Source organism: Diabrotica undecimpunctata, chromosome 3 (assembly GCF_040954645.1).
Source record: "Diabrotica undecimpunctata isolate CICGRU chromosome 3, icDiaUnde3, whole genome shotgun sequence".
In the NCBI taxonomy this organism is placed as follows: domain Eukaryota; kingdom Metazoa; phylum Arthropoda; class Insecta; order Coleoptera; family Chrysomelidae; genus Diabrotica; species Diabrotica undecimpunctata.
This window is the reverse complement of record NC_092805.1, coordinates 136,932,797-136,958,606: the sequence shown is the minus strand read 5'-3', so window position 1 is coordinate 136,958,606 and position 25,810 is coordinate 136,932,797. Positions and strand designations below refer to the sequence as shown.

The window sequence follows — 25,810 nt, the reverse complement described above, 5'->3', positions numbered from 1 at the left end:
TTTGATATTTAATTCTGTTATTAAATTAGTACGCCACTGGCGATCTAGAATCTTGGGAATTTCTTGAAAAAGCAGTTGGTTGCACTTGTATTTCTGATTGAATTGTCAAAAAGAAAAAAACCTAACAAAAATAAGTTGTCTACATATGGAAAAATTATACAAAAGATCGTATTTATAATAATTGCTTTTCAATTTTTAGTTTAGTGATGTAATGTAACAAAACTTAAATTAAGTCAAAGGTTCGTATGTGATTTGATAATAGCGTGAATACTTTACAAAGTCTCTAAAATTTGTTGTAGATGCTTCAAAATAAATGTCGTCATTCTCCTGTGTTACCACATGAAATATGTTCATTTTGCAACACAACAACTCCAGAAACTCTATTAGATATTTGCTTTGATTACATAAATAAACACCCAGGAACAATATGTAATCCTAATGGGTCATCAAAGGAACTGCAGCTGATGGATGGTTTATCTTTACCAGTGGAGATATGTGAACGGCTGTTAAATGTTCGGAACAACAGTTTAACACCCGTTGATTCAAATTTTATTAATCTATTTAGCAATACAGACTGTACTAGATTAAAAAGGGTAAAGTTAAGACAAACTGAGATACAAGACCAAGATTTAGAGACCCTTCTAAAACACTACTTGATTGAGTTAGATTTATCCTTATGTCCTAATTTAACTTCAAATTGTATCCATTATATTAGTTACTACAGCTCTAATTTACAGTCTTTAAGTATAGGTGAAGAGACAGATATTTTTCCTGTTAGGCAATTTGGAATGTCACCTCTAGATCAGGAGTTTTATGAAAAAGGCTACATTTTCATGGCACCTAATCTTAGACGACTTACATTAAAAGGCTTACATCTAATAAATCCAGATTTTTACAAAATTTTATTACAGCCCCTATCTTCTTTAACTCATTTAGATTTATCAAATTGTTCAGATTTATATAATTTTTTATATACACAACATCTTGTAAATTTAACCTCTCTAATATTATATAATGTTGAAGGTATTGAATCCAAAATACCTGCTATTTGTAAATTGACAAATTTAAGGCATTTAGATATATCTACATCCCAGTCAAGAAATGGACAAGGAAAGTATAAGAAAGGAAATACAATTTTGAAAACTATTGTAGATAGCTTACCTAAGTTGACATCTTTAGATATTTCTGGTACAAATTTGGCTGGGAGAGGTGTTGCAGAAACTACTAATGGTACAATGTGTGATATCCCTGGTTTGAGTTCAAGAGCCAATAATCCATTTCAATATTTAGGCCTCTATGAGACATCCCATGATGCTTGTTTGAGACATGACATACCTGCTAAATTGGTGAGTACTAAAGTAAAAATAATTTTATTGACAAGACTTGGTTGAAATAAATAACTTACATTGATTTCAATTAAAGTTAAAAATTCGATGAAAAAGATATATTCTTAATATTTGGGGCTTACTGATATTATGTGGCTATGTACTAGCTTATACACTACTCAGTGGCTATGTACTGGCTTACCAAGTTAGACAGACATAAGTTATCTTTCAATTTCTAATTTTATTTAACTGAGCTAATAATGTGCTTCAGAAAATACATAAGGCTGTCAGTTCTAAAGGTTACACATATGAAAGATACACAAGGTTGTTTTTGATCTAATGTACAAAATTTTTTCTAAGATCTATTACAGATTTCAAGTGTGGAAAAATTAATATTCTATTTAGAAACTGTCAAAACTTCAACCCTTCAATAATGTTTATATAGTGTTTATATATCTAACCACTCTGTGAGTTAAAAAAATATCTGGTTCTATTGATCAGTTTTTTTAATTATATTTTTCTGTTTTCGAACAAAGTACTTTTTTATAGTTAAAAACAACAATGTTATTTTATTGGTTTATATACCAAAAAAAATAGTATTTTTCTGACAGAAACAGAAAAACAGAATTGGCTATATGATATTTAGATAAATAGATTTGCTCATATCGTTTTCATTGAACTTAACTAGATTTCTGTTTAATAACAGCATAACTAGAGTATTTAGCGAATTGTCTTGAATCTATTAAAACAAGTTTTTACGTGGTTAAGATTCACATCCACATCATCATCCACAAAATGATTTGAAATATTAGTGAAAATACACTAGAGTATATAAAAACATAAATGTAGCAAAAATTTGTGTAGTTGTATAATAAAAAAATGTAATTTTCGAGTTTTATAAAACAAAACTACCCCATTTTTATGTAACTGTCAATGTGATTTTTTATTGAATTTAAAGAAATATCAAAAAATAAGAACTTAGTACACATCATGTATAAAAAGACAAATTATAATTAGAGCAAAACACTATAAAAACTTAACATACAAGAATGAGGGAATTACGATTGAACCTGCTGCCAATATTTATAAAATGATTTGCAAACCCATGGTGGAATATGGAGCCACAATTTTCTATAATAAAATTGTAAAAGTTTGCCAAAATAATATAAAAGTGAGTGAAACAGCCAGCCTTCGACAAATTACTACAATGCATCATCCTTATAACCCACTTAATATGAATGTACACTGAATGTATATTATTTTCTAAAAATAAAGATATTGTTATGTTATGTTATGTTATGTTAATAATCCATTAAATAGAATGCTTTACAATAAAACTAAGTCTTATTAAGTAAATAAAAAAACATACAATTGATTGAGTCTCACATTATGAAGATACCCTAAAACACTCACTGTAATGAGTCAGATACAGTATGTTAATTTTTCATTTAGGTATAGATGGATATAGCAAACAACACATGCAAATCATAAAATTGTTTTATCAAAATGAGTCTTTTGTTTAAGCAACATTTGAGTATACAGGAGAATCTGATTTCACATTGCCCACAAGAACTCAGTCTTTCATAGATTTGCTGTATTTCATGTATTTGCTTTACAATTTGGTGTATTTTGCTTCAATACTTGGGTCTACATTTGTACAAAATTCAACGGACCCAGGATCTGAAGATAAACAACCATAGACAATGACATGTTTTTACTGAATGGGCTCTAGAACAATTGGAAACCCACGATAATTTTCATTAAAAAATTGTCGTGAGTGCTAGAGTATATTTTTGGTTGAATGTGAACATCAATAAACATAATTGTTGGATTTGGGACAATGCTAATCTAGACGAGATCCAGAAGCATCCAATACAACACCAAAATGTTTTGTTTGGATTTTGGGCTGGTGGCGTCATCAGTCCATATTTCTTTAAGAAGACATTGACCAGGCCATCACTATCAATGGCGAGCTCTATAGTTAGATCTTTTGGCCTGAATTGCCGTGATCTCACATGGAGGTTATGTGTGAACTATCCACTCATGTCGTGAGATTTTACTCGAAGCCTCAGCAGACATTTGAACAATGTTATATTCCATACAGGCTGGCGATATTGCAGCAAAAGTGAAAGTTAGTATTTTGTTTCTCTCTTTAATAAACTCGAGTATTGAGAGATATAACAACAAATAATTATAAGAAGTAGTAGAGGAAAGGAGTCAAAACTGGTTGAGGAAATGATAAAAAATAGAAATACTGGAAATAAATGAAGACTGCTGAGAATATAAAAAGCTGGTGTACTTCGCACATATAATGAGAGGTCGTAAATATAGGTTGCTACAAAATATTATGCAAAATAAAATAGCAGGCAAATGCAGTCCAGGACGAAGGAAGACTTAGTGGTTGAAAAAGTTTGTTTACTCTTGCGAAGAGTAAACAAAAACGGGGAAAGAATAAAAGAAATATGTAGAGAAACAGACTGGTCATAACAAACACGAAATTTAAACATAAAAACGTACACAAATATACAAGAATAGCAGAAATCAGAAATGAAAAATCAATAATAGACTATTTTCTGGTGATCACTAATAAATGGAATAGAGTACACGACACAAAAGTAAAAAGTGAGGCAGAGATTGGAAGCGACCAATACTTGGTAATCATGAGACTGAAAACAATAGAGGAAAAGAGGAGAAGGAAGGTAAATGAAAAAATCCCTAGACCTAGAGAAGGCGTTTGACAGTAATTTAAGCGCGATATAAGTAAATACCATATAATGAACCTGAACCAGTCAATTAGGTTTTTAAACAATCATTATTTTCGAAATTAATTAAAATATTAAAAATACCTTTATAATAACACTTAATAATTTAGCATTTTCTGGAGATATGCAAAAAGACGTTTTTAAAATGTTTTTCTCACATCATTATTAAAATAAAGAATATTACTATATACTTAAAGCATCTAATACGAGTCCACCAAGCTCTGGGTCGTTACTTTTTTTTTATAGCCTTTTTTCTATCCGAATTGTCGAATAAAGGCCTCTCCCATTTCTCGCCATTCATCCCTATTGTGTGCTAGGCGTTTCCACATTGGTCCTGCGACTCTTTTGATATCGTCGCTCCAGCGCATTTGAGGTCTTCCTCTTGGTCTCTTCGCATCGTACGGTCGCCAGTTTCCGACTTCTTTGTTCCATCTACCATCTTCGAGACGTTCGTTGTGTCCAGCCCATTTCCATTTTAATTTATCTGCTTGTTTCGTGGCGTCCTTTATTTTTGTTTTGTTCCGGATTGCTTCGTTCGTTTGCCGATCTATTAGTGAGATACCAAGCATCTGTCGTTCCATGGCTCGCTGAGTTTTTCGAATCTTGTCCATGTTCTTTTTTGTGAATGTCCAGGTTTGAGCTCCGTAAGTGAGAACGGGAAGGATACAAGAATCGAACACTTTGGTTCGAAGGTTTTGGGGTATCTTTTTGTCTTTCAGTATGTATGAGGAGCATCTCGACCCGGGAAGCTAGCACCTGCTAAGGGTCCCTTGTCCAGGGTCACGGATGAAGTCCAGAACGGTATCCAAGGCGACGAAGAATACTTTCGATACGGCGAAGATGGCGGAGCTGGCAACCCTTAATTTTAGGGATAGTATAAGATCACAAACTGTAGCGTCTGATCCAGAGTGGACGGCTACGAACAGCGTCTGATCCAGAATGGACGGCTGAATACACACTCACCAACACGTCTGGCCAGCGCGGTGTTTTAAGGCTAATAACCTCCCCAAAATGAAGGCGAATTCTAAAACGATGTATTTGTATTTAGAACTAATTGGTTAGTTTATAGAAAATAGGTATTTGATCTTCATTTTTCTGTGTTTAGCAATTAAATTTATTATTAATATTGGTTTTTATTTTGAAATAGTTTTTAAACTATTGCAACTATGAGAATGACAAACTTATTTTTTGAAATATATCTGTCCCAAATAATTCATTTTGATTGTTTTTTACTTGGTATACACACCCAATCCTAGAATTCTTCTTTTGGTGCCTATTCGTAATATTCGTTTCGAATATTGGCGATCATTCTGGCTATAATTATTTTATTAACTGATGCTTTAATAGATTATTTGTTGTTGTGGAGAACCATTTCCTCAGGTTTTTTAGCCATGATATTCTTCTTCTCCCAATTCCTCGCTCTCCGAATACTTTGCCTTGAAGGATTATTTTCAGTAATCTGTATTTAGTGCCGTTTCTCATTATGTGTTCGAGATATTCTAACTTTCTCCTTTTAATCGTATATATCACTTCTCTTTCTTTCCCCATTCTTCGTAGTACAGTTTCGTTGGTTATCTTGTCCATCCATGATATCCATAGGGTTCTTCTGTATAGCCACATCTCGAAGGCTTCAAGTTTTTTCTCCATCGCCTCAGTGAGTGTCCAGGATTCAACTCCGTAGTATAATATTGAGAAGATATAACATCGTAGAAGCCTTACTTTTATCTCCAGATTAAGGTTGCTGCTTTTAAAGAGTTTGGTGATGTTGTTGAAATGCACTCCTAGCCTTCTCTATTCTACATTTTACTTCTTGTGAGTGATCCCATTGTTCGTATACTATTGTTCCATGATGGTGTATCGGTCCACTGGTGTATTCTTGATAAGCAGTTGGACGTCTCTCCAACGTCTCTCCATCCGCAAAAATTTTATTTTTGCGGATGATCATAAATTTAGTTTTTGATATGTTTTCTATTTCTAAAATGTTCCATATATATATATATATATATATATATATATGGTACTCCAAATCTTTCACTTACTTCATTTACTTTGTTTATTAGTTTCTGTAAACTGTTTAAACTGTCTTCGAAAATAACGGTGTCATCTGCATAGCGGATGTTGTTTAGGCGTTCTCCATTTAAAAGGATTCCATGTTCGCAATTTTCCAAGGCTTCACTAAATATTTCCTCTGAATATAGGTTGAGTAATATAGGCGAAAGTATACATCTGGGTCGCTTCCGTCGGTTCATCTCCAAGATTTGTTCTTATTGTGGCTGATTGGTTCCAGTATAAATTTTGTATTATACGCCGGTATTTATCATCTATTTGGGCTTTAGTTAGAACATTCATCATTTTTCGGTGTTAAACTGTGTCAAATGCTTTTTGTTAGTCCACAAAGCAGGTGTAGATATCGCAAGTCATATCTCTGCATTTTTGGAATAACATCTGTAGACTAAACAGTGCATCTCTCGTACCTATGCCTTTCATGAATCCAAACTGTGTCTTGTATTCTCTCTTTGCATAGCTTGTATATTCTGCGATGTATAATTTAAAAAAAAAGTCTGTGTCAGACTGAGTCTGACAGTATAGAATATTGCCTGTGTCATAGATATTATTGAAGATTTTACATAGTATTCTTAAAGATTTATCATCAAGAAGTTTAAGAAATTCAGACTATACTCCGTCTGGTTCTGGAGCTCTCCCTTCTTTTAGTGATATTATGGCTGCTCTTATTTCTGCCACTAGTATAGGCGGTCCTGTTTCCGTAGGTATTGCGGACTAATAATCCTAGAATTAATGCACTATTATGAGATATCAAAATATTTATTAGTAAAACTTTGGATGAATGTTAATAACCAGAGATAGTGTTGGGCAAAGCGACAATGGCCACAAAACGTTAATTATATTTTAACCGTTAACTTCTTTCACTAATCGTAACTTCCTTTACTTCAATATCAAAATTAACTGTATTATTTTCAACAGATACATTTTTTAAACAAAAAAAAAACAGCTTAAAATGTTCAAAAATCATGAAAACATGATTTGCGTTATAATAATATGCTTTGAATATTTTATGAATTGTTTATGTTTTCCTGTCTCTTTTAGATTGGAGGTAACGCAAATGAGGAGCAAATTTTAGTCGCAGCTTTAACATACTTAGATAGGACCGATATGTTACAGAAAGTCATGAATGAACTGTTCCATTTGTTCAGGTTAGAAAACATCGAATATCTAGGACAGGCACTGAATATAGTATTGGAAGCAATGAACAGGCATTTACATGAAAGGCATATTCAAATATCTGGAAGGTAAGATAAATACTTGACAAAGAAATAAATAACATACTGTTAACTTGTATAGTTATAACTCAGTCACACTTCTACGACATAGATTTCTAGCTAGCGTTATATAACCGGGTTTCCATCTACTTGTGGTTAATTTTCCGAGCTTGCTTTATTCCGAGATAATTGTACATATCATTTTTACCCATGGCCCCGATATTTTGCCCATTTTCCATATCGAATCCTCCGGGCTGAACTGTTTCTCTAAGACTCAAACAAAGTGTAACCAACATTAGAAGTAATTCATTTTCTAAAGTAGTGCTTCTCACAAACACCAATGGCATCACTAAAATTCCCGATTCTAAAGTAGTTAGTTAGTTTCTTATTTTAGTTCAATTTGCAGGATATTCATAACCTTCAGAACTTTCGAAAATACTTAAAATATACCACATAGACAAATGAGGTTTGACTTTGAATGAACTTGTTTATGAATTTTATTACATCACTGATAAATAACTCTCCTATATATGATACAAAAGTAACACAAAGGGCGAAATGAGGTTTTAGATGATCCCATTTTCTTTAAATTTGCGTTTTAAAGAAAGCAAAAAGTTGTTAATTAACAATTTAGGTTATTTCTTGAATTTTTTGTGTAGGAGTGATTATCTATCCAAAAGAAGGAACGCTTATTCTGTTACCAGTCCTACTTAATTAAAATTTTTCAATGTCTCTTTTTCGAAATCTTTCGAATATGTTACATTGTATTAAAAATTCAAAATAATAAGACTTTGAATTGTCGCAATGTAAAATTTAATTTAATTAATTGTTCACTGTTGTTATTGTGTTCCTTTTTATAACGGCTTTCTATCCTATATAATTCTATCATATATAAATATAATTCTTTGATTTATTTACGGACTTTGTTCTTTTCTAGCGCTACCTTATTTTATATTGTAAAAGGTACTGGAAACGAATTACACGATGATGTAAAAGTGAAAAGAAAAATAATAACAACTCTTTTAAACGGTATGAGTATTTATAGAAATGATGAGACCATGATGAGGAATGGTTGCTTGACACTATGTCAGTTTAGGATACCAACAGATGTAGTAAGTAAAAATATTTTGTTCCTTATTATATTACAGTTATATGTATTTATTATCTGAAATGTTCTTATATTTATAATGTAAGAATAATATATACAAGAAAATTCGTTGCGGCCTTAGGTGTCGAAAGAAGTTAATGTTGGGAAATTTCTAGCTACATTTTAACAATATTTTCAATGGTATATTTTATAAACATACACTTCCTTTGTTTCAGTTATTTGATTATGTGAGGCTAGTTGACATTCTTCTCTATTCAGTATATGGAATGGCGCAGGAGAGTTTTGTGCAAAGGATAGGAATATATTTATTGAATTCTTTGGCCTGTCAAGTGGATGGACAGCAGAAAGTCAAACTTGGCGCATTAGGGGCTATAAATGTGAGCATTTTACAATTATAAATAACATTTATACTTGATATTACACGCGTTGTTTACTTATGACATGACAAACCTGTCAAATTCCGACCAAATATTAATAATAAAATATGTAGAATTTTTCATATAAAAATGATTGCACGTCATTCAAGATTTACGACGTCAGAACCCCACAGCGTTGCCAAAACATCAGAATAGTTAGTTAGTGAGGAATTTTTAAAATGTCAACTATTTATCAAACTGTTATATTAACAGTAAATACACTTAGTTTTAAGACTAATGCAACACACTAAAATACATAAGAAAACATTTTAATACAAAATTATATATTCTAAATTTTAAACTTACCTCTTTTAGAGCATTAATAGTAAAAATGTCCCGCCATTATTTCTCGTTCAAAATAATCTATCTTATATGAAAGCTGCTCAGCTTTCTACAGACTATTTAGTTGTTTTGGCATAGCACAATCACAATACACAACAATAATTTGTGGAACAAAACAAAACAAAATGAGTTGTGGAATTGATGAAATACCCACTAAAATCCTTAAACTTTGTATAAAGGAGATAGTGAATCCTCTCACTACAATCATAAATAATTCACTAAAATCTGGTGTATTTCCTGAATGCCTGAAAACTGCCATAGTAACACCTGTTTACAAAAAGGGTGATCCTAAATTAATTAATAACTATAGACCAATTAGCCTTCTATGTTCCTTTTCAAAAATCTTAGAAATGACTATGTATAGGCGGATAACAGAATTTTTAACAAAATGTCATATTATTAGTGCAAATCAGCATGGTTATCAACAGGGAAAATCAACTCAGACTGCGATTTTTCAATTTGTCTGGGATATTTTGAAATGTACTGAGATTGGTCATATGGCTTTGGTTCTCTTTTTGGACCTATCAAAGGCATATGACTGTTTAGTGCATGGCCTATTATTTGATAAATTGGAGAAATATGGTATACGTGGACCAGCATTGAACTGGTTTAAGTCCTACTTGGCAAATAGGAGACATTTAGTAAAAATACATAAAAACACTGAAATAGGCATCTCATCTGAAAGCACTATCAATATTTTAGTACCACAAGGAAGTGTGATTGGTCCTTTACTGTTTGTGATCTATATCAATGATCTTCATGGTCTAGTGGCTAATACTACTTCCAGCATAACAAATTATGCAGATGATACAAACATTTTAGTCAGTGGTAAAGACATGTCTGTTCTAAGCGTTAATGCTAATTTAGAGTTCCAGAAAGCTAAAGACTGGTTTTCTATGAATAGGTTGGTTTTAAATCAAAATAAAACAGATCTTCTTTTGTTTAAGACAAATTATGCACATTCAGATATGCCAAACAGTATTATTGTAAATAATGACACTTTAAATATTAGCAGCAGTACCAAATTTTTAGGATTATATATTGACAGTTTTTTATGTTGGGATAAACATGTTGACCAGTTATGTATGTCTTTGAGTAAAGTGATTTACAGCTTTAGAGTTCTAAAAAAATACATGAATAGTAACTCATTAAAAACAGTGTATCATGCTAATTTTGAAGCAAAATTTAGATATGGTCTAATAAATTTTGGCCACAGTAGGGACATAAATAATGTATTTCTGGTTCAGAAAAAAATAATCAGAGTTATGTTTGACTTAAAAAGTAGGGAATCATGTAGAGGGCATTTTAGGAGTAATAATATTTTAACAGTTTACGCTGTATTTATTCAAGAATGCTTACTGTTTCTATATAAGAATAAAATACTCTTTAGGAACTTTGAGCCCAATAGTATAGTAAATACCAGGTTATATAATTATAAAATTCCAATACACAGGTTAAGTATAACAGAAAAAACGCTCTTTATTGCTGCATCAAATTGTTTAATAAACTGCCTGAACTTATTAAAAGGGAGGAAAGATTAAGTTTGTATAAACATCAAATATTTAAATTACTGGTAGCTCTTGAGCCATATTCTGTGGAGGACTATTTGTATATGTAACGGTTAGGAATAAGTAAATAATATTTTCGTTTGTGACACTGTTTTTTTTTTAAATAATTTTATGTTCACGGAATGTATATTATTTTCTAAAAATAAAGATATTGTTATGTTATGTTAATTAGTTTTTAAAGCTATTAATCTAAAATTTAATATGTATTTATAAATACAATTTATTAATATATAATATATTATGATCAAATTGTGTAAGAAATCAAAACATAAAAAAAATTCTTACTCTAGAAAAGCGGCAACACTTTAAACAACTTTGCCACGCGCTGAACTGTCATTAAATTTTGAAGTATTCCCGTATCAGTTGCGTACAATTGTCTAATCTATTTAATTAAAATTATTATTTTGTGGAATATTAGACTTAAAGAGTTATTTCATAAAATTTATATTATTAATAATAACAAATGTTTTTGGTTATTTAATCAATATAATTCTAAAATTCCCAATATAATGATGATTACATTTTTCTGATTATTATACCTGGTTGACGCCTATGAAAGATCGAGCAGTTCCTTATGGGTTTCGTATTATTAGCTGTGTTAGGAAAATTTGAACTCTAAGGTTGACGTTCTGGAAATTTTAAATATAAGTGACGTCACTTATATAAATTTTGACGTGCAACGTTTTTACTTTGAAAAATGGTATAAATAAATATTATTTGACAGTAAATTTGATTGTTATATAAATTATAATAAGTTTAACAATAATAATTGTATTTAAAATTTAAGCAGATTATTCAATGATGTTATTAATCCGGTGACATTTATGACTTTTATTAAATATTGACAATCGTTACGAATCGAATTTAGTGACAGATATTCTTTTAATTTTTTACATCTCATTTAATGTCCATATTTTGTTAGTTATTTTTAATTCAGTTTTTAATTTAAATCTGTTTAGAGTAGATATATAATGACTAGAAACGAATTGATCGAGAGTAGTGAATCCATGTCAAGAACCGTTATTCTATGACGCTACCGCCTCAGCATTTTACTGTGGAGAAAAAAAGTAATACAACGCCGGTATAGAAGCTTCCTTTCAATAAAAACTTAATGATTAATAAAATATTACCCCACTTTAGATTATTAGGTTAATCATTTTATTACATGGTCATCATTTCTTATTTTTTTTTTAGAGGATGATATGGTTAATTAAAGAAAGACTGGAAAGAGGAATATGTGATGATGTATTGGAAGTAGCTTGGTCAACGATGTGGAACGTGACTGATGAAACACCGTTGAATTGCAAAAAGTTTTTGGCTCAGGACGGAATGCAACATTTTTTACAATGTCTTGAAGTAAGCGTTTCTATTGTTATATCATTTTAAGGATGAAAAAGTAGGTTTTTGATTATACTTACAGCAGATATAAAGTGATATTTGACCTACTTTCTTAAATTTTGTCTTGGCGTCTCTCAGTAACTATTTATTTTTATTTTTAGAAGTTTCCCAATAAAGAAGATCTCCTTCGTAACATGATGGGTTTACTCGGCAACGTCGCTGAAGTCAAAGAACTCAGGCATTACCTTATAACTCCAGAATATTTATCAGTATTTGCCAGGCTATTGGAGTCTCAAAGTGACGGCATCGAAGTTAGTTACAACTCAGCAGGTGTCATCTCTCACATAGCTTCAGATGGTCCGGACGTGTGGACGGTGCAAGAACCATCAAGACATTATGTGTTAAGCAAAATGGTCGAGGCCATCGAGAGTTGGAATATAAATTCTCAAAGAAATATTAATTATAGATCTTTCGAACCAATACTGCAGCTGGCAAAAGTTTATCATACACCAGAATGTCAGCATTGGGCAGTTTGGGCCTTAGCTAATTTAACAAAGGTTTACCGTAAGTATTATTAATTGTTTCTTATATTATTACTTACAGGGAAAAATCAGAATGAAAGCAAAAGAAGTTAAATCGGAAGGAAAATGTGTCAAGGTAGAATTCTAAAAAATAAATGATGAGGTATAGATATGAAATAAATGCTAGGAAAACTTGAAAAAACAGAAAAGCCATGCACAAAATTAACACTTGCAATGGACAAGGCGATGGTTTGGATTAAAAACAAAAAGAAAATTAAAACTAACTTAAGTACATGGAATGTAAGAGTGTAATTTGAGCAAACTATTTACTTAACTACACAAACAATCTAGGCCTTTTTTGTTGGGGAGAGTCGGGTGCGGTTCCTTCAAAAATCATATAGAAGCTGTTTGGAAGAAGGAAACGAGCTCAGACAAAGAAATAAATTGAAAAATTTAAAACAAAGCTAGCCTTTATTATTTTGTAATGAAAAAAGTTATTAAAAGATTCTACGTTATAAAGTTACGTCATCCGAGAAAAGAAATAAACAAGTCTGTGTTTACGGTATTAATTACAAATACTTATACGAAACAAAAATTAAAATAACATCGTAAGAAAACATTTTATATCTTGGCATTAGATTATGAATGAGAAATATATGAAAATAAAATTTTACTTTATCCCAAATTTTGAAATTCGTTCACATAAAAAATATTAAAATATAAAATATTAAGTAGAAAGTAAATTTGTATTGTAATTAAAAGATCAATAATAAATCACTTCAATGTTATTTGGTTCATAGATAATCTTCACTGTTCAATAAAAAAATATAAAATGGATACAACCTGAATTATCCAAATGCTTGTGTGGCGTGTAGTCATCATCATCATCATTTGGCTCTACAACTCTACGTGAGTCTTGGCCGCGTTTACTATTCCCTCCATTGTTGTCGGTCCTTAGCAGCTATTTTCCATTGCTGTATTCCCATTTTGCGTAGATCACTGGCTACTGCGTCCTTCCATCTCTTTCTTGGGCGACCAACTGACCTTCTGCCATCGGGACTTTCCCAGAATGTGGCGTTCAGGAGTCTTTCCTCACTCGATTTTAGTACGTGGCCGGCCATCTTATTCGGTAGCGGCTTTAATGTAGCGTACTATGTTTTCATCTCCATATACTGTCTGGAGTCCATCATTGTGTCTTCTTCTCCATTCTCCTATTGTCTCTTTTCTGCAAGGCCCATAGATAGTCCGCAGTATCTTTCTTTCCAGCACCAGTAATTTTGTCGTTTCCCGCTGGTTCAGAGTCCATGTCTCGCTTCCATACGTTACTTTGGGACGAATTATTGTCTTGTACACTCTTATTTTTGCTGGTATTGAGAGTATTTTTGATTTAAGTACGGTCATTTTCATATTTATTTTCAGATGTTGTGATCGCTCCCAGATACTTGAATTCTTTGACAACTTCAAAGTTGTATTCATTGATTGTTAAGTTTTGTCTAACCATTGGTCTTGGGTTCTTCGTAACCACCATGTACTTGGTCTTGTCCTCGTTGACCTTCAGACCAACTTCCTTGGCTCCGTTTTCGAATATGGTGAAAACTTCTTTTGCATCTCTGGTGGATTGTGCAATTGTGTCCACGTCATCCACAAACGCCAATAGTATTTTTGATCCTTGGGCGGCAAATCCGTTTGTCAGTTGTGGTTGAGCTTTCCTTACCGCATGTTCTAGTGCAAAATTAAATAGCAGTAGGGCGAGAATATCTCCTTGTCTAAGCCCGGTTTCAATGAGGAATTCCTCCGACGTAGAGAGGATATAATTTTTTTTATCCTCTAGGTACTCGGGCTAGCAGAAACGTTGAATCTATTACAGCAGGAACGTAATATCCACCATAAAAATATATAGGATTGGGCGGCTAAGCAAACGGGATATTCTTCGGATTGTTGGCTTCAGAATACATACCATAAATCCATAGCTATTTAGATAACCTCGGCCAATATAGTTCTAGCAACTATTAGGGCTCCCGGTAAGGGTCTAAAATAAATATTTATTTGAAAATATATAAGAGAAAAGGAATTTTCGGCTTACCTCGTCAAGAGAGCACTCAAACAAAATGTTCGTTCTGTTTGTTGGACGTTCAAAGAGAGAAAGGGAAGATGAATTTCGCGGTCGGAGCTATTAGGCACTACAGTAGGGTTCTTGTGGTAATTTAAATGCACTCGGCGGATAGATGGGGTGAGCAACATTGATTTAAATATTTACTAGGAATTATATTAATAAATTTTTTGAAACGGTTACAAGAGGTACATATGAAACAGGAAAACTTTAGGAATTAATTAGAAAAATAAAAAAATATGAAATAGACTTAATAGCTTTACAAGAAACGAAACAATTAGATAAAGAAATAGTAGAAATAGAGGATATAGTATTTTTCTTTAATTCGTGGGACAATTTTTTTTTGGTGGTAAATCTTCTAAAGACCGTACCAGGCCGTGTCCCCGTTAAGGATGACCTGGCGTGAGTTGGATTCAGGGTGGAAGGATCCATCCGCACGCAGTCCCCCCAGAGGAGTCGTGCTCACAGATACACCCATAGCTCCCTGCCTGCCAACTAAAGTCCACCCCCTTTTATACAGGCTACTCATGCGGTAGGTCCTCTTCAGACCGGTGCATCGCATGAATAGCCCATCCCCTCTCTCTCTCTCTCTCTTTCGCCCTCTCTCTCACTCTCTTACCTACCTTTGCTGTAGATTCCTCTCCAATATCTCCTTCTTTCTGACAATTTGAGTTACTGCCTCCAATATTACCTTGTACTCAGTCTCTCCTCTCATTGCTACCTGCATTATGGTATTTGTACTTACCCTACCTAGCTTTCTGTACAATTCGTTTCTGTCCTCATTAAATCTTCTGCACTCGAATACACAGTGCTCGGCCGTGTCAGCCACTCCACAGTCTGTGCAATTTCCATCCGCAACCTTCCCTATCCTTTCTAGATAGGCCCTGAAGGAGCCGTGCCCTGTTAGGAACTGGGTGAAAAAGTAATTGGTGTCTCTGTCCCCGCACTTCATCCAGTCTGCGATATTTGGAATTAATACCCTCGTCCAGGCCGCTCTATGCTCATTTGTCCATTCTTCCTGCCATTCCGTTATGCTCCTATTCCTGGCTATTATTTTCTCCTGCTCATCCTTCCCGTAGGTTTCTGCCCTTTCTTTCACCATCAAGTGGATGGGTAACACACCCGCGATCACTTGTATGGCCACCGTTGATGTTGTTCTGTATGCACGTGCTACCCTTAGTAGTGCTTTCCTTTGGGCGTTCTCTAGCATTCGTCTATATTTCTTGATGTTAAGCACTTGTTGCCATACCGGTGCCGCGTAAAGTATAGTAGAGTGGACCACTTCCATTAGAATTCTCCTTTTGGCGGTCCCCGGACCCCCCACATTGGGCATAATCCTTGTCAGCACCGCAGTCCTCACCTCTGCCTTGCTAACGACATATTTCACGTGCTCGCCAAAAGTTCGCCTCGTATCTAGGACTACTCCCAAGTACTTCACTTTTTTGGCAGGTACGATCCTTTCTCCCTCCAGGACAAAAACTATATGGTCTCTGGCCCTCGGACCCTTGAGAATCATAGCTTCAGTTTTCTCGGCCGCTAACATGAGATCTCTGCTTCCCATCCACGTCTTCACTTTGTTAAGGGCTCGATTCCCTCTCTGCATGATTGACCAGTTTTCATCGTGTTCCACCAGTACCACCAGATCATCCACGGGATCCAATCCCGTGTGGCTTTGTGTCCACTCCGCGATGTAGTTGTCTACTAATTCGTTTTTCTCTCTTTTATCCAACGCAATTATCACATCTTTGTTTCCTGTTGGGACAATTTCCCTTCTCTCTGTTGTTTTTGTCCTTTTAAAGCCATCCTCCGGCCATTTACATATTTCTCGTATTCTTCCTCGCTCATACCTCTCTCTAAACAAGCGGCAATCTCCCCCTCCATTCTTTTTTTCCTCCTTTCCATGTCCTTTTCTATGTCCTCTATTTCCACTTGGACACTCATGTCCCTTTTCTCTATTGTTTCCATTATGAGGATCTCAGGTTTTTCTTGGTATTTTTCCATTTTGGTCTGTAACGACTTAGACATGTTGTGTAGGGCCGTTATCGCAGTCTTAATTTCAACCTTGGTTTTTACGTGCTCCTTTGCCATGTTGAGGAGTGCCTTCGATTTCTTTAGGACCTCTTCCACCGCCTTTCTTATCGCGCTTAGTTCTTCACTTTCTCTCCTCTCTTCTACGGCCTTAGCTTCTCTTAAGTCGTCCATATTCTTACTCTTTTGCTCTTCGGTCCCTGCCTTTTTTCCGATTATCCCGTTCTCTCCCAAGCTATCAGTCCTCGCAGGTGATTCACCTATGGAGTCTCTTCTTCCCAAAAACTCCGATTCTCTCTGTTCATCAAACTGTTTCCACTCCGTGTCCTCGTGCCGGTCGTCATCGTTCTCCTTGTGTTTTTCTCGTTTCGTATCCATGTATGTTCCCACGTGTCGGGAAGAATAAAGGTCCAGCTGGACAGTGCTCCCTTATCCAGCTAAGGCATTTATCGCCCCGGGAGGGTGCCAGGTATCCCGGGGGCACCGTTTGCGACTGCTTTCCGCGCAGCCATTCATCCCTTGGTCACGGTGGCTCACGAGCCGGGATTGCGGGTTTTTTATCGAGGTGCGCTCCTCTTGATTTGCCTCGGTTTTCTCCGGTAGCAGTGGCAGCAACGCTCGTATACCGCCTGGTGTTCCTCAGTGTAGCTGCTTACCCTACACTGTGGGGAGAAAGGATAATGGATGGATAAGGAGTGGGTGATGCTATCTGATTGTACTCGGAGTTCAGGTCTGATGTATTTTGGAACAAACAGATGTTAGGAACAGGTTTTATGATACAGAAAAGATAAAAAGATAGAGTGATATACTTCAACCGGATATCAGATAGAATGTATATAATCAACGAGACATAAGCGTAATAAATGTTCAAGGCAAAAAATCTTAAAAGATAATTTTAGCAGAAATATATTTTTGTTTTAAATATATTCATAATGAATTGTTTTTATTTTAGCTGAAAAATATTGCGGTTTAGTGGAACGAGAAGGTGGCTTATGTCTCCTCAAAGAATTGATATACCAACCAATGGTACCACCGAGAGTGAAAGTTTTAGCATCAATGGTCGTAGAAAATTGTCGAAATTTTCAAGAAACTTTGGACGGATAGGTTTTTTTTATATAAAGTAAACAGGTGTTAAAATACTCATCAAAGCATTTTAATTTTGTTTGTGATCTTTATGGGCGAATATCAAAATGGTACCTTAATCGGTACAAATGATATGTTGTCCAATAAACTATGTCGCGTCTAAGCTTTTAGCCGGCTTACTAATGCATTTTCAGATTTTGTAGCAGATTTGAGGTGGAAACTGAATCATTCTATTAAGAGCAAATCTGGACTACTATCTACAACTCAGCATGAAATAACTTACTAATCTTGTGACATCACTTTAGGCAAATGTATTTAAACTATTAATAACATATTAAAGGCCATGAGGAACATTTTATTTTAAATTTATTTGTTGTAAATAACAACATTAGCGAGATTTTGTATAATAGAAGCTATGTTGAAGCATTTATCACAAAATATTTAGCAAGATAAATCGTTCTTACTAACTTTTAAAAAAATTTTGCATTCTCTGTAAATATCATCCATGCAAAATGATTCTACACAACAAAAAGAAGTAATAAACTAAACTTTAACTTCAAATTGACAAATAAACCTATTTAAAATACCTAATGATTTTATATATCATAATGATTTAATTTTATTTATTAAAGGTATGCTTAACAAAGATATAGTTAAGATAGTAGAGAATCCATTACGTCATATACTTTTCAGTTTTATCTCTCCGTGTCATTTCCATTACTGAACGTTGGCTATCATAATATCATATCTGGGACTTACAGACCTACAGGTTTTAGATGGATACGCAATATTCCAAGGTTATTGGAAACGCAATTTAGAATGAGGTTTCGCCGCGCAGTATTTAAATACACCATTTTAACTTAATTAAACTTTTCTAGCGTTGCTGTCTTTATACGCGCTATCGTTTGTCCTGTCGCAGCGGACCAAATCTGGTAAATATGCTGACTGAGGGTTGTTTTTAGACAAAAAATCACGAAAGAGTAATGAGGTGTGAGCTTACAATAATCATAACTTGTTACATAATTCCGGGCGTTTTTTCGTATTGCTTCACGCAAATGGCGCGTAACTTCCAAATAATATTCCTTTTTTTTTTTTCAAAGGCTGCCCTTTAGCGAATTAAAACCCATTGTCCTTACTCCAGTTTTCTGACAGTGAGGTTTAGAATAATGTATCCCTATTCAAGACATCGGAACTCCATTTTAGACGCCCTGTCTGCTTAATGAAGCCTGCAAGCCTCTCAAGCTTGCTCTATGTCATTACCTCTTTGAGGGTTATTTGGTGAGAGTAAAACCATTCCTCGCGTTAGCAAAGACTGAACAGTCGCTGACAAAGTGTTCGACTGCTTCTTTCCTCTCCTTACACCTGGGACACATTGCTGATTGGCTAAGCCCACAGATGTTTTGATGTCTCGTCAGGTTAGCGTGACCTGTGAGAAATTGTAGTACCTCCCAAAGTTAATTTCGACATTTCGAAGCATTTATTTGGTTTCCTGACAAGAGTGAACCGATGGCCTCCATAGTCCTCCCGTTCCATCTTGCCAGGTGTTGATCTAGGGACCACTTCCATATATCAATTTTACATTTCTGATGCCAAACTGGGTAAAAGTGTTCAGATCCAGAGCAGAAACACATCTGCTCTGTACATTCCTTATCGGCCGTCTCATTCCCCCCAATGCCGGAATGCCAACAAACCTATCTAACAACAACTTTGTTATTTTTAGCTTGCAACCTAATCTGAACTTTAAAACAGATTGTTATGCAACCCTGTCGTTTGATAGGATTTATGAACGCTTTCAGAGCTGATTGACTATCCGAATAAATTATTTTAGGCATATAATTAAGCACGCCAACTTTTGCACCTTTTGAATGGATTTCAAAGGACTTCCCGAATTGATTCATATATCCATCTTGTTTGTTTTGGGTTGATACCCCAGGTCCTACCTGTCACTCTTCTGTATTGCGTCAGAATCGGTATGACATTTCGACTCCTGCTTACCACAAGTGGTGTCCACGATAGTTTACTATTTATCACTTCTCCCAGATATCTCACTTACGTCTGTAATAGTATTCCTCTTCTATCATTGGTTTACTGGAATGCGCCTCCAGAGTAAAAACTCTTTCTTGGCACAATTCTCAAGAAGAAGTTTTGCTTCCACTATTCCAAGGCTCGAATTGTACTTTATGCTATGTTATTTCGCTAGTTATATATTTTGCAGAACAGTAAATAAAACTTCTAGAAGTCAACGTCTATGGAATTCTGGTCTATTCTGGAATTTAATTCTTTGGGTTACTATGAGTATTCAATAATGTTAGTCCACAGTTTCTTATGTCATGTGCTATTCTGTCTTGCTTATATGAATGTGTCTTCTTAATATTGCAAAGAAATTTAAAAAGAATCTTATTTTCAAGTCGACAATGAAAATTAAGTAAACATTAACATAAAAGTTAAAATTTACAACCACAACCTTCGTATAATATTAATTTTGCTTCTATATTATCAATTCTATTTAAAAACCGACGGTATTATACTTAATCTAAAACGGTTTGATATTCGAAGACTTTCTGCTGATAATATCTTTTGTATTGAAACTACGTACATAAGTATACTTGATAAAGAATTTTAAGTTTCGCATAGAATTTAAATATTTTACACCTATAAATCAAAGGTAACAGTTACATGGAAAGCTAACAAACCAAAGTAGTAACCAAATGGTTACTACTGGTTATTAAATAACCTTTAGATTATCGTATACAGTTAGCACACATGCATTAGAAGCATTTTTATTAAAATTAACTCTTAACGAAGTGACTTAACAGTCAAAGTCACAAAACAAAGCCCTAAAAGACAATAAAATGATATACGTGTTAAATTACGAATATTTTGTTGGCAAAATTTATCAGTGTTGTTATTTCAATTCTTATTAGAACTGTTACAACAAATTTATTAATATATTCATCTTTAATGAACTTTTATGTGTTATTATAAGTTTATTACACCTATGGTGACTTCTGCAAAATGATTATTTAAAATCAGACATTTTGATCTAGTTTAATAATTGCATTAATTACTCCAACAAAGAAATGGATTTCAACAGTCTAAGAAAGAAATAATGGACAAACTGTAGTATTTCTACTGCTTAAATATAGTTTGAACAATAATGATGTTCAATTACAATTAAAACAATTAAAATTGTTTGCCGTGTCGTGGCAACAATATTCGTTATGATAGTCCTAAGAATACTTCATCAAAGTTTTTTTTACTTTGATAAATTGAAAATTGAATATGTACCATGTATGTAATGTACTCAAAATGTTTCTGTCTGAGATGTTTTCTGTTTATTTAGATATATAATTAATATATAATATGATAATACTGAAGTACTGTAAATTTGCTCTTTGAACTCAACTTGTTTGGGTTTGTAAAATAAAGTAAAAATTATGCCGTGATTGCATTTTAGATTTGTTCATGGATTTCCTATTAGACTAGAATGAAAATATCAACAAGAGTCATGATTGAATATTAGTTATAAAGTGTTCTCCTGTCAGTGTCTACGCTGTACGGATTTTGACCCTCACGTCTAAATAAAGCTGTTGACCACTGATCTGAACAGAACTTTAGTCCTAAATCGGGTTCACTGTTTAATACTAATGGTATTACACTGGTAACTCATCATGTTTTTCTTCTACAATATTCTCGTTTATCCTCGATATTTCTTTGTAATATTAATTAAAGGAGGTTGTATTTTTCTGTTTCTCATAACATACCCAAACATTCCCAAAGTTCCTGGTTTTTATGGTGTTTAATCATTTCCAGTTGCATTTATCATCTGAATTTCTTGACATCTAGTTGCGTGCTCCATAATAGGGTTATTAGTAAAACATTTTCGGATTTTATACAATCACAGAGGAAGAGTCCATTTGTGTAATATTAATATTAACAATGAAAATATTTTTTTCACAGCGCTAAAACCTACCCTAAAACACCTCGGAGGTTAGGCCCTCTTTGTGCTTTGTTATTCATTTTTTTTTATTTGTATATATTTTTTCTAATTTATTTTTTTTTGTATATAATTATTTTATTCTTATTCTTTTTTTATTTATTTTTTTTTAAATATCAATTTTTATATTTTTTAGATGGTTATTAACAATTTTGTAGAAATTTATAGTACATGTACATAGAATGGCATTTAAATTGTTAGGGAGAGTAGCTCCTGCTGTTTGTAGATTTTTGTATAACGTTCGGTTTAGTATCTAGAAGTTTGCCCAATCGAAAATCACATGCTCTAATGTACTCAACTCTCCGCAAATGCAGTTTTGATATGTGACCAACCCTAGTTTATTTTTGTGGGATATATGTGTAATACCGTAAAACCACGGTTTTCTATGAGTTTTTGGTTGATATCATGAAATCTTATACCTTTCAATGAGATGTCATATTCCTGTTGCCACTGTTCCATTTGTTTTTTCTTAAACCATTGTCGTAGATCAGTGATTGGCGTTAATGGTTCTTCCATGGTTTCCCCTATTGTAGTAGCCTCCTTTGCTAGTCTATCCACTACATCATTTCCGTTCATTCCATAATGACCGTTAATCCAAACCAAAGAGATTTGTTTACCTTTATTTGTAAGTGACTGGACCGTTTCTAAAATTCTTATAATCACTACTGATGAAGAGCTTTATAATTTAGTTTATATTAATGTGTCTATCTATGTCTATCGAAATTTTGCTATCTGTTAATATAACAAACCTACTCTTGCGATAGCCATTAATATAAAGCATGAAAAAGGTTAAAAAAGACACACCTACAAAAACTGCTGCTTCGTATAAATTTGATTGAAAATATTATGAAATTGTAAAGAGAATAGTAAAAACGGCAATTTTGTTGATTAAACTATACTCATTCTATATCACTAAAATAAATAGGATACAAGCAGACAGAAAACTTTAGTACTATATATGGTGCGTATACATGGAAGAATTGTGTATACATTGATAATACATACAAGACAAGAGAAAAATCTTAAGATCTTTGTTATTCATATGAAGATAGCTTTACTCGTATATTATGATCATACAAATAATGAGTACTTTTTTGATATTGGGCCATATAAAAAAAATTTTTTCTCCACACTTTAGAGCAACCTTTCATGGACTGTTATGATTTCATAATTTAATACTGTCTTTATACTGATTTTACATTTTATTGCTGTCTTTGTATGTTTTGGAATAGAGTATGTGATTTTATTTATGCAATATAGATATATTTATTGACTTGTTTATTTTTTTTAACCCATCCTTTAAAATAGCTTTAATGAACATATAAATAAAAAAGGATAAATGGACACAATTTTTCTATGGAATTGAAACAACTGCCGTGGTATGGCACAAGATGATAAAGAAGGAACGTTGGCTAAATTTAAAAGAAGCAGATATTTTGCAACGAATGTTGCCAGTTAAAGAAGACGAATGGTTTGACAAGGAGTGCCAAGAAGCAACAGATAACAAAAATAGGGCATACCTAAAGACAAATCAAGCTGGATGCACAAGAAGAGCAAAGGAAGAATACCGGACCCTAAGAAGAGAAGAAAGACGATTACATAGAAGAAAAAAAAAAAGACAATTTGAGCAAAAGCAGTTGGAAAGCACAGAATGGCTAAGAAATCAAAATGAAACTCGAAAGTTCTACAGAAATCTAAACAAAATGCGCAAAGAGTTTAAGCCAAGAATAAGGAGCTGTAAGGATGTAGAAGGAAACATCCTAAATGATACGGCCTCAATCCTAAACAGATGGGTTGAATTTTTCGATGCAAAATTTAATGGCCATCATATCGAAGAAGCAGATAACACCCTAGCGAATCGAAATGATTGGAATCCTTTCAACCCAAACGAAAGACCACCTACCATCGAAAACGTTGCCCAAGCCATTAAAAAGCTTAAAAATAAAAAATCACCAGGAATTGATAAAATTTGCAGTGAGCTCTACAAGAATGGTGGCGATGCCCTACTACATAAGCTTTTACTTCTTGTTTGGCATAATGAGACCATGCCTTGTGAATGGTCTCAAGGCGTGATATGCCCGTTACATAAAAAAGGTGACCAGCTCCAGTGTGACAACTATAGAGGTATAACCCTGTTAACAACTGCTTACAAAATACTAGCAAATATTCTCTACGAAAGGCTGCAAGTTTACACAGTGGGCATAGTTGGTAAATATCAAGCTGGATTCACTCCAGAAAACTTAACAATTGACCAGATTCATTCAATAAGACAGATTCTCGAGAAAACATTAGAATTCAATATTGAAACCCATCACCTATTCGTCGACTTCAAGGCCGCATACGACAGTGTCAAGAGAACAGTGCTATACCAATCAATGCATGAGTTTGGTATACCAGAGAAACTTATCCGACTAACGAGAATGACAATGTCTACCTTAGAAGCCACTATTAGAATACAGGGAGAGAATTTAAGATCCTTTGAGATAAAGGATGGTCTCAGACAAGGGGATGCTCTGGCTTGCCTCCTATTTAATATTGCCTTAGAAAAGGCAGTCCGAGATACACGAATTAGGGATGGCGGTACTATTTACAATAGATCGATATAGTAGATTTGTCAAATGAAATCTAACCGTGCCCCTGGTGAAGACGGAAATATTAAAGAACACTAGGCAATGAGAGTTCCCCTGAAATAATGTTTAGCAGATGAGAGAGTCCCAAACAGCTGGCAAAATTCCCAAGTCATTTTATTGTATAAAAAGGGCGATAAACAGAACATCGAGAAATGTCGACCCATAAGCCTACTCCCGCTTCCATACAAAGTTCTCACAAAAATTAGTACTACCAGGATATCTGTCAAATTCGACAGCTATCAACTTCCAGAACAGGCAGCTTTCCACAAAGATTATAGCACTATAGAACAGATTCAGAACATTCGAACATTGATAGAGAAATGCAAGGAATACAATGTCTTATCACCCTTAGCTTTTGTTGACTATCACAAAGCCTTTGATTCAGTTCAACGGTGGGCCATATTTGAAGCACTGGATATCCCAACGATAGATTTGAGATATAAAAACCTGGTAAAACATATATACGTAAAAGATAGATTACAAATAAAAATTGATGAGAACGCAAAATCTAGCAAAATATAAATTATTCACCTTAGAGGACGTTTTCAAACAGCTTAACTGGGAGAAAAAAGGTTTAAGTATTGACATAATTGATATTGTCATAATTATTAGCGAACTCAACAAGCTACAAGAAATCCTTTCAGTATCCAGAAATGTTTCTGGCTTAAAATTAATCCAAAAAAGATCACGATTTTTACTTTGTAGGAAGTACCAGTTACTCTAGGGGGGAAGTGATAGAAAGAGTAGAAGAATATATTCACTTGGTCACCTAATAAACTTGAGTAGAGGACAGATAATACCAACACATGGAAGTAGACCGTAGAATCCGCATGATATGGGCTGCCGCTGGCAAACTTGAAATTGTTCTTAAGAAAAATATGTAATATTTATTCCCATAAATCTCAAGGCAAAGGTTTTCAATTAGTGCATTCTTCCAGTGGTGCATTCTTCCACAATTACGTTGAGCATAAAATCCGGCAGCAAAATGAGAGTAGGTAAGTAACACAGCACGCAGTGGAATGACTTATGTTGGGAATAACTTTAAAAGATCGCATCCGCAATGAAGAAATACCTAGAAGAACAAAAGTAAAGGATGTAATAAAACGTCCTGCTATTAAAGTGGTCTTGGGTAGGACATGTTGCCGGACAAGATGATACCAGGTGGACTAACGCATCGTACATTGTAGATTACCTACCTACATAAGAGAAGGGTAGGTCGACCTTTAAAAAGATGGCTGGTGGATGTGAAAGAAAAGGCTGGAAGACAATGGCACCAAGCAGCAAAAGAAAAATTAAATGAAAAC

The 25,810-nt window shown here is 33.9% G+C and overlaps 1 protein-coding gene across 1 annotated transcript; it reads left to right on the top strand.

Annotated features, from left to right (window-relative positions):
- Positions 1–78: 78 nt before the first annotated feature.
- LOC140437466 (protein zer-1 homolog) lies at positions 79–23,149 on the top strand. Its single transcript, XM_072527012.1, has 8 exons — positions 79–239; positions 300–1,346; positions 7,193–7,395; positions 8,303–8,477; positions 8,689–8,850; positions 11,994–12,155; positions 12,299–12,701; positions 17,749–23,149. Exons 2-8 carry the CDS (start codon positions 300–302, stop codon positions 17,898–17,900), a joined length of 2,304 nt encoding a protein of 767 aa, XP_072383113.1. The 5' UTR covers positions 79–239; the 3' UTR covers positions 17,901–23,149.
- Positions 23,150–25,810: the final 2,661 nt, after the last annotated feature.